General features: G+C 52.4%; 1 protein-coding gene across 1 annotated transcript in view; it reads left to right on the forward strand.

The window, feature by feature from the left end:
• Positions 1-2,339: 2,339 nt before the first annotated feature.
• Positions 2,340-15,569, forward strand: part of DUSP10 (dual specificity phosphatase 10) — a 36,447-nt gene continuing 23,217 nt past the window's right edge. Inside the window, exons 1-2 of the mRNA XM_045818066.1 lie at positions 2,340-3,193; positions 5,270-6,123. Of these exons, the coding sequence (XP_045674022.1) occupies positions 3,189-3,193; positions 5,270-6,123 (859 nt within the window). The 5' untranslated portion in view covers positions 2,340-3,188. The remainder of the gene's footprint in view (positions 3,194-5,269; positions 6,124-15,569) is intronic.

Below are 15,569 nucleotides of genomic sequence, written 5' to 3' on the forward strand. Positions count from 1 at the left end.
TCTTCATCTTTTGGATATAACTCACAGTACTTTGCACTGAAAGAAACCATATTTTTTTATGATGCTTGTTTGTAGGGACAAAGAAATGGCTGAACATAATGTTAGAACACTAAAATACAACGGAGATGCTTTGCTGTTTCTTTGGGACTAAAATTGAACATAAAGGCTCTGCTGGCCATTTGTTTACAGTTCAGGTTCATAGCCATTGGCTGGCTGATATTCCAAGTTTAAATCTAAGGGCACTATTTCAGATAGCGTTTTCATGACATTTATGACTCGAAAAACAGGCACAGCACCTCTCTTTTTGTAGGAAAGAAGCTTAGAAGAGTAGCAGCTGGGAAGATATGTATCTCTAATCTGATTTTTTACCACTTTATAATTTGAATATAAACTATACACTTTGAGATGCCTAATTAAAACAATAATTACATCATTGTATATGTTAATGACATATTTATTCCATGTTTCAGGTTTGACAAATAATGAGAAATGTTGCCATCATGTCCCCACTGTTCAGCCTGGATGGCTTCCATTTTTAGTCAACTACATTATAATCACTAGTTTGAAACTATAATAAAATCATCATGTCATTCAATGCATTACATTTCTTTTTGAAGTTACTTTCCCTTTCTGGGCCTAGAGGAAAAGCTGCTAAGAACTCTCCTGCAATTGTTTTAAGCCCCTACCTTATCCGGGCTTCTACTTCGAGGTGTTAGCAATGGATTTATAGTTTGTAGCTCATAAGTACCCTTACACAGAGCACCCCATTTCTTGAAGCAAGGATGTGCTTTTCTCCTGAATACCTTTTAGCAGTAACCCTTTTTTTCCCCTGAGCATTTGCACCCGAATTTTTGCCTTTTTTTTTCTTAATCAGGGTATTCCCATTTCACAGATGCAGGAGTGAACACAGTGACTCTAGATGAACAGACACAACCCGTGAGAGTCAAAATCAGGACTGACCCCCAGAGCTCTCCAGCCTCCCAGTTAGGGAACTGTTTTCTTCCTGGTAATTATCTCCGGTGAGAGACTCCTTAGCTATTGGAGCGCCAGGGTAGACCCTCTGGGAAGTTCTTTCCTGATTTCTATGGAAAGTGCCCCGCACCCAACGTTCCTGGCCGGGACCTGTTGATCCCCAAGGGTGTGAGAACCAACTGGTGTGCCCCAACCATCGTGCGTGTGTTGGTGTGTGAGTGGAGTCAGGGGCTACAAGACTCCTTTCCAGTTTAAGATGATCGAATGCGCTTACTTCCATCTGAAACGCTGGCGTGGGAGCTAGACTGTGGGTATATGCCTATGCATCCCCCTCCCGCCCCAGATACCCAGGGGGGTTTCTCTGAACAGCACACTGAGCAGAGCTGGCCAGCAGGCCACGGTCTGGCATCTTCTGGTTTCAGATCTGCACTTCAAGCAATTACATGCATATGTCGCTACCACTTAGCTGACTTATCAAGGCCCGGAGCCTGAAGTATGTCTCCAAACACCTTCGGGCTGGTGAGAGAAAAATCGTAGCCAAATATTCTCTCATGCTCACAGTGTCTTACTGCACCATAATCATTTCACTCCTTCACCTCCGCCTCTCCCAGCCAGGAGAGGGATGAAGGAAACAGCTCTACTTCTTCAGGATTCTTTGATGCAGACAGTCTGCAGCCCGTCTCCGCCTCTCCACTCCTGCTCCTACCGCAAGACAATTTTCCCTCAGTTTCCCTGAGATTTTCCAGACGCGTTGCTGGCAGGCCCCACTCCTCCAGACGCGCGCCTTGGCCAGCGACCCCTCGGGTTCGCAACTCTGGTGGTTTACACCGAGTGCAGGCTGCTTTCCGCCAGCGCGACTGCTGCAGAAGCTCGGGCCTGGCAGTCCTCGGCTTGCCAGGGGCCCTGCGGAGTGGCGGGCGACTGCCCAGGCTCGCTGGGAAGGAGGGTGCAGCGCGGGCACCCTGCGCGCCGGGCGGGAGAAGGGGTTGGTGCCGGCGCCGAGGGGCGTGGCGGGCGTACCAGGAGCTCTCGGACGCCCGGCCTAGGCTGGGGGCGTCCTTGCAACCGCTCGGGGTGCGCCTCCTGTAGCTTCCGGCCCGAGCCCAGGCAGCCACCTCCGAGCAGCCCTCCGCGCCGCCGCCCTGGTGCTCCGGCTGGAGCCCTGGCAAGTAAGCGGAGGAGGCGGGGGCATGACCGGGGCTCAGATAACCGCGAGCCAGAAGGCGCCGCGCCACCGCCGCGCGGGGTAGCTGTAGGGAAGCCAGAGGGGCAGCGACATCTGCGGGCGGGCGGCCGACGCTTCCCTGCGGCGCGAGGCCCAGCGGGGCGGCCCCCTGGACTCGGGCCGCGGCGAGCTGGCCCGGCCTCACTGCCTAGGGGCGGCCGGCCCACTGGTCAGCGGCGTCCGAGCCCAAGCCCCCAACCAACGGCCCGGGACGCGGGCCGGAACAGAAACGATGCCCCTGGCTGTGCGCTCGCGATCGTCCCAGCGCCCGCGGCTCGGCGACGTCCGTGGATCTTAGGTTCGGGCTTGTCCAGTCACCTCGAGCCACTCGAAGAGCCCCGTTTTCCCACTGGGGACAGTGACAGTTCTCGCTGTCTCTTGCTTTTAGAAAGTTACTCCGACACTTTTGATCCTCCGCCCTGAGTAAGAAGGAATACAAAAGAGACAGCGTGGCCTGTCCCGCGTGACGGGGTTCCGTAGGATCCCGTCAAGTGGGCAGAGCCAGTTGCAGCCGGAGCGGCCAGTCCAGCCAATTGACAATTCAGCCCCGGAAAGGGTTAATTGCATCCTGCTGGTTCGGTTTACATGTAAATAAAGAGCAGCTGCTCCGCGCGGGCCCCGGCTGGCCCTTTTTAAGTTTTTGATTGGTTGCCAATGACATCACCGCCCGTGTTCTAACACCGTGGATCCGAAGCGGCGTAGGAGCTACCCTCCTTAAAGAGACAAGGCCACGCCCCCTAGCTCCTCCCCCAGGCCGCCCATTGGCCGCGGGCTGCTGTGAGGTAACGGTCAGTTCTTTCCGGATTCCTATTGGTCCCACGCGCCGTCGGTCGGCAGCCGGCCCGCCCCCCCAGAACCTTACATTTACAGTCTAGCAAAAGAGAAAGTAACTATGTTGTTGCTGGAGATCAATGAAGCCAAGTGAATGGGGGCTGGATGTGCGAATCCACACTGAAGCGGAGCGCCAGATGGTGGAGGGCTACACTTATTTATGAAGTAAGTGGAAGTCACCGCGGCTACTCCTAGAGCCCAGGAGTGTTAGGCGGCGTGAGTGTGAGTGTGAATGCGTGTGTGTGTGTGCGTGTGTGTGTGTTGCGGTGCGCACGGGGCAGCACAGCAGGTGAGGTTAATAGGGTTCCGGCTGTTGGCTCACGCCGCCCTGTGCGTTTGCTCTCTCTGCAGTCCGTTTGGATTTGGGCGAAGAACAAAATGAGGTTTGTCGGGATGCTTTGCGGCAGTTTTAAATGCCTGGGGCTTGTTAGTGCGCTGTGTTGCGAAGGGGGGTGTTAGGTGCCCCGGGAGTGGGGAAGGAGCGTTCTCTCGCCACTTAATTTTCTCTCCGGCCTCTCGGGGAGGTTTCCCGGGCGATATACACGCCCGACCCTCTGTCTGCTGCAGGGATGCAGGTCTCTTTATACACCCCGTGCTTGTGTGAGCCGCCCTCGCCGTGGGGAGGCGGGGGTCCCAGGCTGTGTCCCCGTGAACACGCTCCTGCGTTCCTCTTCGAGGAAGCGGACTGTCGATTCTGGGACGCGCCTTACTAGGAAACACAATAGAAAAGACTTTCCCCTCCGCTTGCTCCAGCTGGGAAACAGTTATAGCTTCTGGAATAGTACTTGCTCTTCAAAAAAATACTACGCAAGGGAGAGGAGAAGGCGGCGAGGCAGGGCGGGAGGGGAGGCGTTGGACCCTTCGCTCGCATCCAGAGGTGGGTGAGAGAAACCTGAGCCGTGGGGACCTGCAGATGTGAAGGGTGCGTGCCCGTGTGTGTGCGCGCGCGTGTGTGGATTCTGCCTGTGACACTTGGGCTCTGTGTCAGAAAATGGTGACGGCCGGGTGTAGACGGATGGTAGATGACATTTTCCCAGACATCTCCTGAAGTTCGTGTGGGTGAGTGACTCTTGCATGGGGTTCGGTCTCTTGGCAGTGTGCACGGCCAGCCGGAGGAGGGGAGCCAGCAGGGCCCCGTCGTAAGGTGCCCCTGTGCCTACAGGGAGGAAGGAACTGTCCCTTTCTTGACAGGCGCCCTCTCGAGACAGGAGGTAGACCCGGAGGGCAATACTTCTCGGCCTGCTTTAACAGGGGCCGGCTAACTGGGAAGTCATCCTTCTGGAATTCATTCCCTCGAACAGGGGGATATCTGTGTGGGGCTGAAACATCACCCACCGTGGCGCCTGCCTCCTGTTGAGAGAGGCTCTGGGATCCACAGTCTGTGCCTGTGGGGACAGGGAGAAAGGAGAGTCAACGTGGTCCTTCTCCTCAAGGCAGGGGTGGGGGCCGGCGAGAGAGGGCTGAGAGGTCCCCCCCGGGTTGGGGTCGCCAGACCTGGCTCCTTGGCTTGAAGCTCCGTTTCAGGTAATACCGGTTTGTAATGCAAGGGGGAAATGCAGATTAATTAATAAGAGGCTAAGAGGAAAGAGGGAGGTTTTAGTATGACTGTGTGTGCTTTTCAAAGGGCTCAGCCGGATGGAAAGCAAGAATAGCTCCCAGCTAAAGAGATTCACTGAGGGGGATACTTTCATTCTGACGGGCAGAAAGTTGATGTCCGTGCGGATGTATATTTAGCTGCTGTATATTTCTGCGCGCCATGCCCCTGCTCTCGGCCATTCCTTTGCCTTTGCGGTGGGTGAGGAGTGACATGGAAAGTATGCAGGGGTGGACAAATGGGTCTTTCTCAGATAGTCGCCCTCTACTCCTGCCCAGGAGAGGAGGCCCAGAATAGTTCCTTCTTCAGAGCCTTCCTTTCTGTCTTCGGAGTTTCTCATTCTTTGTGCTTTTACCTTCTCCAAGGCTGAACTCATGTGGGTCCGAGAAAGGTGGTTCATCACCATATGCGCAGACTAGATACATTGTTAACTTTCGATATAGCGATGGAATAGATGAGGGTCCTCGGGTTGACATCCTCTTGGAATCCGGAAAATGAGTTTCAAGCCACAAGGGCAGCGGGATAAAGGGCAGCAGGACAACTCTGCCCAGAGGGACGGGATGCAGGGGCCTCTCCTAGGGACTGGCCGAGACTGCCTTCTGTGTCACGTGACTCGACCCTGTCTCTCCCCCTCCCCTTCTTTGCAGACTGTCTTCAGTTCTTCTCGAATTGCCAGCGCTCAGCCTCCTCATGCCTCCGTCTCCTTTAGACGACAGGGTAGTAGTGGCACTCTCCAGGCCCGTCCGGCCTCAGGATCTCAACCTCCGCTTAGACTCCAGCTACCTTGGCTCTGCCGTGTCAGGCAGTAGCAGCCACCCTCCTGTCATCGCCGCCGCCGTCGTGTCCCTCAAGGCTGCGAATCTGACGTATATGCCCTCATCCAGCGGCTCTGCCCGCTCCCTCAATTGTGGATGCAGCAGTGCCAGCTGCTGCACTGTGGCAACCTACGACAAGGACAATCAGGCCCACACCCAAGCCATTGCCGCTGGCTCCGCCGCCACTGCCATCGGAACCTCGAGCCCCTGCCCCGCCACCCAGATGGTCAACAACAATGAGAACGCAGGCTCCCTAAGTCCATCAGCGGGGGTGGGCAGCCCCGTGCCGGGGACCCCCAAGCAGCTGGCCAGCATCAAGATCATCTACCCCAATGACTTGGCAAAGAAGATGACCAGGTGCAGCAAGAGCCACCTGCCGAGCCAGGGCCCCGTCATCATCGACTGCAGGCCCTTCATGGAGTACAACAAGAGCCACATCCAGGGAGCCGTGCACATCAACTGCGCCGACAAGATCAGCCGGCGGAGGCTGCAGCAGGGCAAAATCACCGTCTTAGACTTGATTTCCTGTAGGGAAGGCAAGGACTCTTTCAAGAGGATCTTTTCCAAAGAAATTATAGTTTATGACGAGAATACCAATGAGCCGAGCCGAGTGATGCCTTCGCAGCCGCTGCACATAGTCCTCGAGTCCCTGAAGAGGGAAGGCAAGGAGCCCCTGGTGTTGAAAGGTAACGCCCCTCCCCCAGCGCGCGCCTGCCCCTCGCCTGGGGTCGCTCGAGGTTTTCTCTTAGAAGCGCCAGCGCTCTCCTGACCCCTACCTACAAAAGACCAAAATCGGCCTTCTTCTTGTCCGTCTTCCCATGCCCCTCGTTCGTTATTTTCGTTCAGAGAAAGAAACCCCAGCAGAAGATTTGGGTTCTGGTCTTGCTTCACCTTCTAATTTGCATGGTGCAAGTCATTTCACCTCTCTGAGGCCTTTCTCGTCGTTTTAAAAAAGGGGCTGTTAGAGCACCAGATGGTGTCTCAGGTCATGCCCCGGCTGGTAGCCCTCTTTCAGTCAATCACTGCTTGGAAAGGTGTTGTCGCTCAGGCTTAACCCAGGGTGACGGAACTGAGGAAGCAGCCACCGTGGTGGGCTACAGGTACACTTGCAGGTACCCGTCCTTGTTGTGGGAGAATCTTCCTCTTTCTCACCCCTCTGACCAGCTTGCATTTCATGTGACTTATAAAGTGAAGGATAGAGGGACAGCGACCCTTATTCTAATGCCCCACAGTATATCCGTTCCTCTGCCACAGCTCTAAGGGGACAGAGTCATTCTTCTGTCCCAGTCCCCAATACACTGTTCCCTCTGGCTGCACCTGATGACTGCCAGCATCATGGCCCCTCCCAAGGTGGGGCGGGGGGTCACTTGCCTTAGGACACTCCATGCAGAGTGACTCTGAGCTCATGGTCTTGGAGCCCTGGCAGGAGGGATAAATTACCCACTGTCCTCTGCGCCCCTTCCTGCCCTAGCCTAGTAGAGCAGCCCTTGTCCTGTGTCCATCCCTGGTTTTGCCCCCTTGCCCTCAGATACCATCCCTTTGGGTACCACCCCCCATTCTTCCTCTTTGGTGTCTTCCATCCAGCGGTGGTAGTCCTGAGAGATAGTCATCTCTCTTCTCTTCTCTTCTGTTCGTTTGAGCCAAGGTGCACAGCCTGGGCCACATCACCTCCGCTCTCCTGAACTGCATGGACCAAAGGCCTCCTCTGAGCATCTTAAAGTGTACTTAAATTGCAGCAGGCATTGAGGTGAGCAAGGGAGTTGTTTTGCCTTCATGAAAACATCTCTGCCTTCTCCCTCTGGTCTTCCCAAAGATGCATCTGCCTTTTGTTAAGTAGCATTCTTGGAAATATAGTTCTGAACTCCTTTTCTCTAAGCCCTCTGCCCCACCCCCCACTGCCCTTGAACTTGCTCCCATTGGACCCAACTACCACAAAGGCACAGCTTTCCTTAGGGCTGGTGGGTTCTGATGGGAAGAATGGCCTCAGGGAGGTTGTACCCAGAGAGTTCCAGCAGCGTCCAGTTATTATTTTGGTGCTGTTCCTGGGGTTCCTTTCGTTTATAGGTACGTTCAGATTTCTTCCGTGTAGCTCTGTATTTTATTGCTCTTCAGCTGACTTTGACTGATTCCTAGTAAGTCTACCCAGCTAGTGTTTTCTTACCATGCTCTTGGCTTGGCGTGGCTTTTTTGGGATGAGAAAGGACAACCTACACGTTTCCATTTGTGAGAGTTTGTATTGGAAGACAGACAGGGGGGTAGCCGATGGTCTGAATTGTTCTCTCCCTGTTCATGCAGAGTAGACACTGTCGAGGAAAAGCAGTCCTTTCGTGCCTGTGCGATCTGAGAGTAGGCGTCAAACAATATATGGTCTCAGACGACCCTGGACTTGAACCCATGGGTGATTAGGAGGAGCTGTAGATCTTACCTTCAGCTTGACAGCAGGCACCGTGGTGTATGGGGGTGACTTGTCAGTCACTGAGAAATGAGTCTCCTGGCTGCTACTGACCAAAGTGGGGTTCCTCCCCACTTTCCTGTGGAGGCAGCTGGGCTTGCTCCTCAGTGTCAGGGAGTGAGGTTGCCTCTGTGGGGCGGGGCCGGACGTGCTGCTGACCTCACTGCTGGGCGCCCGGGGCGGCCACTGGGAGGGCTCGTCATTTTCGGGTTGGCGAGACACGGCGGCGGTCGGCCTGGAAGACGCGCTGGTCATAGAGGTTGGATTATTTGTAGCTTTGGGGGGTTTTCTTCGACTCTTTGAGAATTTGGTTAAAAATATGTATTTTCGGGGCAAAGGGGTCTGTAATCTACTTTATTTATTGTTATCGTCGTTCCAATTTTGGACTCTGGGGGGAACGGCCTAGAACTGGGACCATGATGGGAAAGAAGAGAGAGCGATACCCGGATGCCCCAGCTGCCCTCTTCACCTGGGCGAACCAAAGGTCACGCCATAGCCCCATCAAGGGAGGAGTGGGTGGGCACCCCTCAGAAGGCACGGCCAGCAACTTCTTCTGGGCTCTTGAGTGGGGCAAGTGACCATCCTGGTCTGGCTTCTCTGCTGAGGTGTATTACTCACCGCAACCCCTGGTGATGTAAGACTTTATTTTAACAAGAGTGGTCGTGGTACCATCTTGGAATGAGTGCTTTTTGTCAGGCGGACATGGTGGCGGGGGTAGTGAGAATCTGCTGAGGTAGCAACTTCGAAGGCCTCATTGATTTATTTTCAGAGATTTCAGTATAATCTCGGGTAATTTATGGCCGGCCCACCTGCTGCCCTTGTGTGTGTTGGTAAACACTGGTTGCTACCCTCCCTGTCCAAGTTGAATGTCCCCGTTTCAATGCCACGCTCTCCATGTTTGGTGCTGCCTGTCAAGCCGAGCGGCTGCTCAGGGACCGTTTTAGCAATGCTGTGTCAGGTCGGGAGGAGGGTGCCCAGAGGTGCGGGAGCCCCTGAGATTAAGTTACTGCTCTAATTGACAGTCCCCTCCCCGTTGTGACCTGTGTCTGAATCCATGGGTCAGTCTCAGCTTCCGAGGACAGAAATGGCATCAGACTTGTGCTTCTACCCAATCTGGAGAAATGAATGCATATGTAGGGACTGGCAAAATCTCTGAAGGCATTATAATTTGTTTTATTGAAACTCGATTCTTCATATGATTTCTCACCACACTGAATGAGAAGGCTGGACAACGCCGGGCCTTCCGGAAGGAAAGCTACCACCTTTGCTATGATGTTTACAAGGCTCCCACGGTTGGGTTCAGGGAAATCATGTATCATTTCCCTGAGGAAGAAAGGATAAGCTCCTGCCACCTCCTTCTTAAAGACAGTCTATGCCTTTAAAAGTTTTATTATAAAAATTTTCCAACATGTAGACAAGGAGGAGAGAGTATAGTGAGCACCCACATACCAGTCACCAGATTCAACAATTATTACTGTTTTCCCTATCTTCCTGTTTCAGTTGAAAAATTTTACAGACAATATTTTAATGTGTTTAAATATGTTTTGTGCTTAAACTTGATGTTTCAAAATGAATGAGGCTGGGGAGATTTCATAGGACAGGATGAACAGTGTCACGTGAGCGTTTTTGAGACTGTTGCAAACTCTGAGTTCTGCTGGGACTCCCGGGCCATCAGGCCTGCGGAGAAGCAGCCCTTCCTGTAAGTGGGAGGCTCCGGGTGGCAGCTGGGGCCCCTAGCCCCCGTTCTGCACAGGTGTATCAGGTCTGTGCACCTGCTTGCTCTGGGCTGTCCCCCAGCTGAGCCTGGTGGTCCTGCCTCTGGACCAGAGGTGTCTGTTGGGAGCAGGGGGAGGAGAAAGAGTCACTTCAGGAGGCTGATACGTAGAGAAGGTTGAATAATGTAGGGAGCTGCCCTTCAATACCATAAAACTTCCCATCCTAACTCCTGAGAGATGAGCAACATAGACGACACCTTCTTCCATACTTAACAAGGGCCGTGAAGCGAACACAGGCAGTACTGAGTCTGATCACAAAATGAACGGCTACGCTCAGGAGTCAGAGACCCTGTGAAAATACTGCTTCTCTTTCTGCTTTGTTTTGTGGGAGGCACACGTTTGCCTCTTGTATCTCAGGGATGCTATGAGCACGTGTCGGTGTTCACAAACTTAACTGTTGTCATTCTGAACCTCTGCTGGGCGTCCAGGCACGCCCAACATTAGCCCTGCAGCGAATGGTGGACTTGGGATTCAGCCTGAGTACTCATCTCGGTTGTCCCCCCTCCCCCACCAGCGCTCACTGGACACATTACATAATCCCTCATTTTCTTAGTTTCCTCATTTATGAAAAGAGGACCTAACAGGAGCTGTCTCATGGGGTCGGTTCAGGAACACAAAGAAGTAATGTGTGCGGAGTATCTAAACAGTCCTTCATGCATGGGGAGCACTCAGAAATGCAGCTCGGTCTTGTGATGACTGCTGGTTGAACAGGACCGGTGGTGCTGGTGAAAAAGGCAGTTCGGGCTCCTTTTCCAAAGGAGTACAAATAACAGGCTAGGCACAGCCGTGAGTGTGCGTGTGCTCATGTGTGTGCGTTGCTGTAGCCTAAAAATAACTTGGTGACTGCTCCCTAATTTAAGTACCATGCAGTCGGAGTGCCAAGTAATTACAAAAACATGTTGGGTCAAGAGGCCAGAGTCATTTGGGCCTATCCTGGAATTATTCATTTGTAGGGGAATTTGTGAAAAGGCGATGATAAATTTGTCCAACGAATGTCCCATAACTCAGTAGTGAAAGCATAAAACTATTAAGCTTTGCTTTTCCTGGCCTCTTATCAGGCCGATGTATTTTTGGACTAGGGATTGTAGTCTGACTATAAAAGGGGAGGCGCCAGGAGGGGGGCCGTGCACTTCGTGTTGAGAAGTTCTCGAAGCTTGGAGTCGGGATGCGGTCGCGTGTGAAGGGAAAGGGAGGGAAGTCCCTGAGAAGTCTGCGGGCTTCTTCACGCGCATCCTGAACCTTTTCCCGGAACTGGTTCACGGTGGCCTGCGCTCTCTCCGAGCCCTCGGACCCACTCCCCTCCTCCCCAATTAAAATGTAATTTTTAAAAAAGAGATAAGGAAGCCCAGGCTCCATCTCTGCCCGGACTCCGTCTGCCCCTCGGTCACTGCGAGCTCAGCAGAGTGGCGCCGAGCTCACGTGTACCTGGCTCCCAGTCTAGGCGTTTCCACTGTGCAACCGTAGGTGTCCTTAGGCCGCTCGGGTTACCTCTCGGATCCCCGGTTTTTTTCCACTGTAAAGTAGGAATAATTTCAACATCGTAGGGCACACTGAGATGACGTAAATCAAGTGCCTGGCACATAGACGGCTCTCAGTAAGTCAGGCCCCTGGGCCCTGCCTCCCAACCCCCATGCCCTTTCAAAACCTCTTACATTAGACATTGAGTGTGGGGTTTTGTTTTTTTTGGTTTTTGCGGGGGGATGTTGACAACTTGCTCTCAGTACAATACTGTGGGAGCGTGTTAAGGATGAACCACGTGGCCTTACCATTTCAGGTCAGTTCAGTTACACGTCTGGCTTGTCAAGGACAAGTTCAAGAAACTGTCTGCTGGCAGGGCTAGCCGATGAATGATTTTTAGACTGGACAAAGCAGGGTCAAGGAAGGGAGACTGGACTCAATCACAGGACAGAAAAACGTTTCGCCACAGTCTCGTGGCTCACGCACCCCCCAAAGGAGCTAGGTGGGAGCTTGCCACCAGGAGCCACCTGCTTCCTAAGGCTCAGTGTCCTGAGCAGCCGGAGTCCCCCTGCCCCAGCATTGCTGGGGAGTGGTCTGGGCATACACAAATGTGTAGATTTGTAGTAGATACGCAGTTTAATTCGAGTGAGCTGATAAGGACCCACTACCCACTCAGGGCAGAAAGTCTAATCCCAAGGGGTGGGGGGATCATCTCACCTTTTGCAAACCCACGAAGCCCAGGTTTGAGAACAGGAAGGATGCTGAACGGTCCCCTGGTTCAGTTGTTTTCCCCCTAGGCTGCTCACGGGGATGAACTGGGACAAGTTAAAACCTTTGGTGCTCAGTTCCCACCTCCAGAGATTCTGATCAAATTGGTCGGCGGACAGCCTGAGCATCGGGCATTTGAAGGCTCTCTGGGCGATTTTAACGTGCAGCACGGTTTGAAAGCCATTGACCTAGTCCAGTCTTCTCATTACTCGGTTGCGGAAATGGAGCCTAGAGAAGTTTATCACTTGTTCAAGGTCACATGCATAATTAATTTTAGAGCCTTGGTCTTTACTGCTGAAATAGGTCCGCCAGGTCGACAGAGTGATGTGCGTTACTATGACCCGATGATAACGGCATCTCATGTACCGCGTGCAGCTAGCAAAGGAGATAATGTATTGAGTCAGTCACTTTGAGTGTTGATCTTTTCTGTGGAATTTTCAGATTTCAGTCCAGAACTAAAAGGACCTCGAAGCCAGCAATTCCTGATCCTCCTGTTGACCTGAGTCTTATAAATATGGGTCATGCATAAACTCTGACCTCACCCCATCTTCTAGGGAGTTGACTGGTTTCAGGAAGAACCGGAAAACATGCATCAAGGGCCCTAGGGCCCAAGGGTCTCAGATTTCTGGAAACTTTTGGGTAGATTAGTCTCCGTGTATGCAGGGCCTTCTGAGCAAAAGAGACCCATTCAACAAGCATTACTAAAGTAGATGCACCAGGGACTCGCCTTCCGGATGGGGAAGGTGCCCTTGTAACCCTTGGAAGGAGAGCGTGTGCATGCCAGCCCAGTACACCCAGTGCTTCCCACTGCGATGGGCACAGGCCCACAGGTAGTCTGCCTGTGGCCACACCCCCCTGCCGAGGGGCGGTCACCTTCATTCAGCAAGTGTCATTCTCCTGGGAAGTGCACGGCTGTGTGGGACGTGGCCTTCTTGTCTTCTCCGGTCCCCTTACGGGATGGAGTCTGGCCTTGTCTGTGCACGTCTTCCTGGGCCAGCAGAATTTCTTCCCACATTCTTCTGCTTTCTTCATTTTGTTGGTTTTTAATAGGAATGGGAATAAATGTTCTCTCTCTGCCTCAGGAGAGCAGGGATGACAGGGTCCTCCTCTGGGCACCGGAGTGGAACTTTGTAATTTGGACCTCACTAATTCTGGACGTGCTGCCGATAGGAGCGAGGCCTGTGTTTATTTTTGCTGCATGCCGTCTATGAACAGAGGACATGTTAAGCAAGCACGCAGTGTAAATGACATTTCAAAAACAAGGTTTTGGCCTACTTAGAAAAAAATAAAGTTTGCAAGTACAATTAAAATCCAGTCTCGGGGACAGGGCTGCCACCAGCCTGTCATTTCAAAGCTGCGCTGTTTCCCCTAAACGTGTCCTCCTTGGACAATTTTTTATTGGCTCTGCTTCCACATACTGTGTGCGCTACATTTATATCGCATGACCTTGCTAATTCAGAAAAAACTGGACGAGAAAAGGATGAGTATAAGCCATGGCCTGAATTTTATTGTAGAACATGAAAAAATAGACCTGTTCAATTCAAGTTGGTGTAGTAGCGGCCTTTCGAATTGTAAAGTCTTTGGCTCTTGAGAAGTTTTTATCCATAAGCCAAGAGGATGAGGTTAGCATCTTTTTTTTGGCCCAGTTTATATCTGTATCATCTATTATTGCTTAAAAGTTGGGGTGGGGGGAATATGTATACTCCACTCCCTCACCAGGCAAGACCTCGACTTTATGTACCTTGAAGACAAGGAACTGGGAGCCTGTGCTCTGGGAGGAGGAGATGAGCATGCGCCTTGCCCATTCATAAGAGAAAGGCTGGCCCCGATGCTGTGTCTGGCGGAGTGGACGGTCACCAACAGGAAGCTCGGGGCTTGCAGATTCATCCAATCGTCTGCATTGCCCTTTGGGTTTTATTTGTGGTGAAGGCCTACTCGGCACTTTTTTCATTCCCCTCCCCCGCAAGACTCAAATTTCATGAAAAACAAAACAAAGCCCAACTCTTCCCCAGCGCTTCAGCAAATGGTTTCGGTTTCTTTGTCTCCCTGCTAAGCTGGGACCCCCTGGCAGGCATCTGTCGCCCGTTCCTCCCTGAAGTGAGCAGCAGATGAAGTGGTCAGACCCAGGGGCCCCGCTGGCCTGGTGCTCCCCTCGAGGAGGAGCGTAAACCTCTCATGTTATAATGTCAGCTCACATGGTCTTCTTAGTGTCCCCAGGTGAGGAGGCAGTCACCACCACGGGTCAGAACATCACCGTCTGGTTCGTTAGTCCTTGTATGTGTATTCAGTGGAAGAAATAGCCCCACATTCTTTGAATCACGGCCCTGAGGTCTGCTACCACTGGGCTAACTGTTACCAGCTGTTACTACTGGCAAGGGAGAAGAGAAAACAAACCGGGAGCAGAGGGAGGAAGGGCAGGGGAGCAGTGAGAACAGGACAGTGGGAGGGCAGAGGGCTCTATCCGGGTGACAGGGACAGTCTCTTCCTGCTCCGGGACTGGGGACCCAGGTTTCATCATCATCACGGAGGGTCCGCTCCTCTCTTAAACAAGAAGACTAGATGCAGACTTGTGAGAGGACCTTCCTTGAAGCAACAGGGGACATTTCTTGAGTCTTGTATTTCTAGTTTTATTAAAATAGCGCATTTTGATGATGAGACTTTATAAGCATGGTCTTATGATTCTCATGCAATGATATTTTAATCTGACGGCAGAATACCACTTAACCCATGTAACTACTCCGGATCTGACCAGCCTGTCATCCCTGAAATTAGAAAATTATTATCCAGATCATTTGGAAAAAAAAACACATTAATAGCTCGTGAATGCATGCTATGCGCTAAGCACAAAGTTGTCATCTGCGTGTCTTACTCCGTTCTCCGCTCAGCTTCTTGAGACGGGTTTCAAGTCTCCAGTTGCTCAGCTGGGAATCTGAGGAACAGGTTCAATAATTGCCCCCCATGTTAGTCACCAGTGTGTTGGAGAAAGAGAACTGAAACCCAGGTTTCACAGTCTCAAAGCCCAAGTTCTCTCTGGGCCGGCCCCGTGCTACTCACTGATTCCAGGGACTTGCAGATCCCGTTCCTAACGACTCCTCTCCCCTGTGCTTGACCCCCGAGGTGCCCTACCTTATAATACTTTCTCCCTTCCTCCCTCTTCTGCTATCACCTCAACTGAAAAAGTCAGCGCCAAGAAGAGTGGCCTACTCTGTGTCCTCAGAGCAGAGGTGACTTTTCGGTGACTTCACCCTGATTCACATCCCAGGAAGCTTCCCATTTTGGTTATGGTAGAGGCTGCTAAGGAGTAGCACATCGATTAAAGAAACACGTGAAAGCTGCAATCATGATCTCTAACACTCACGAAATGCTTGTTATACACCAGACCCCATGCTTGGGGCACTTTATCTTGTGATAAAGGGGCACTCCGGTTTTCGTATGAGTGACCGAGGCCCAGAGAGGCCCAGGCACCTTCCAAGGTCACGCAGCTGGTGCCTGGTGGAGCCTGGGCCCAGCGCTGGCAGGTTTTTGCTCCCTGCATCATCAGTGGGGAGAACGTGAGAAGGCATTCTCCGGTAGCCCGTGGACATGAGGGCGCTGCTCCCCTCTTCTGCACTCACGAATACTCTCAATACTAATACTCTCATTCGCTTTCGAGAACGGGAAGCAGAGGAGTGAGGAGAAA

This window comes from Phyllostomus hastatus, unplaced genomic scaffold, assembly GCF_019186645.2.
Source record: "Phyllostomus hastatus isolate PE091 unplaced genomic scaffold, TTU_PhHast_1.1 phas_contig_148, whole genome shotgun sequence".
Lineage (NCBI taxonomy): Eukaryota > Metazoa > Chordata > Mammalia > Chiroptera > Phyllostomidae > Phyllostomus > Phyllostomus hastatus.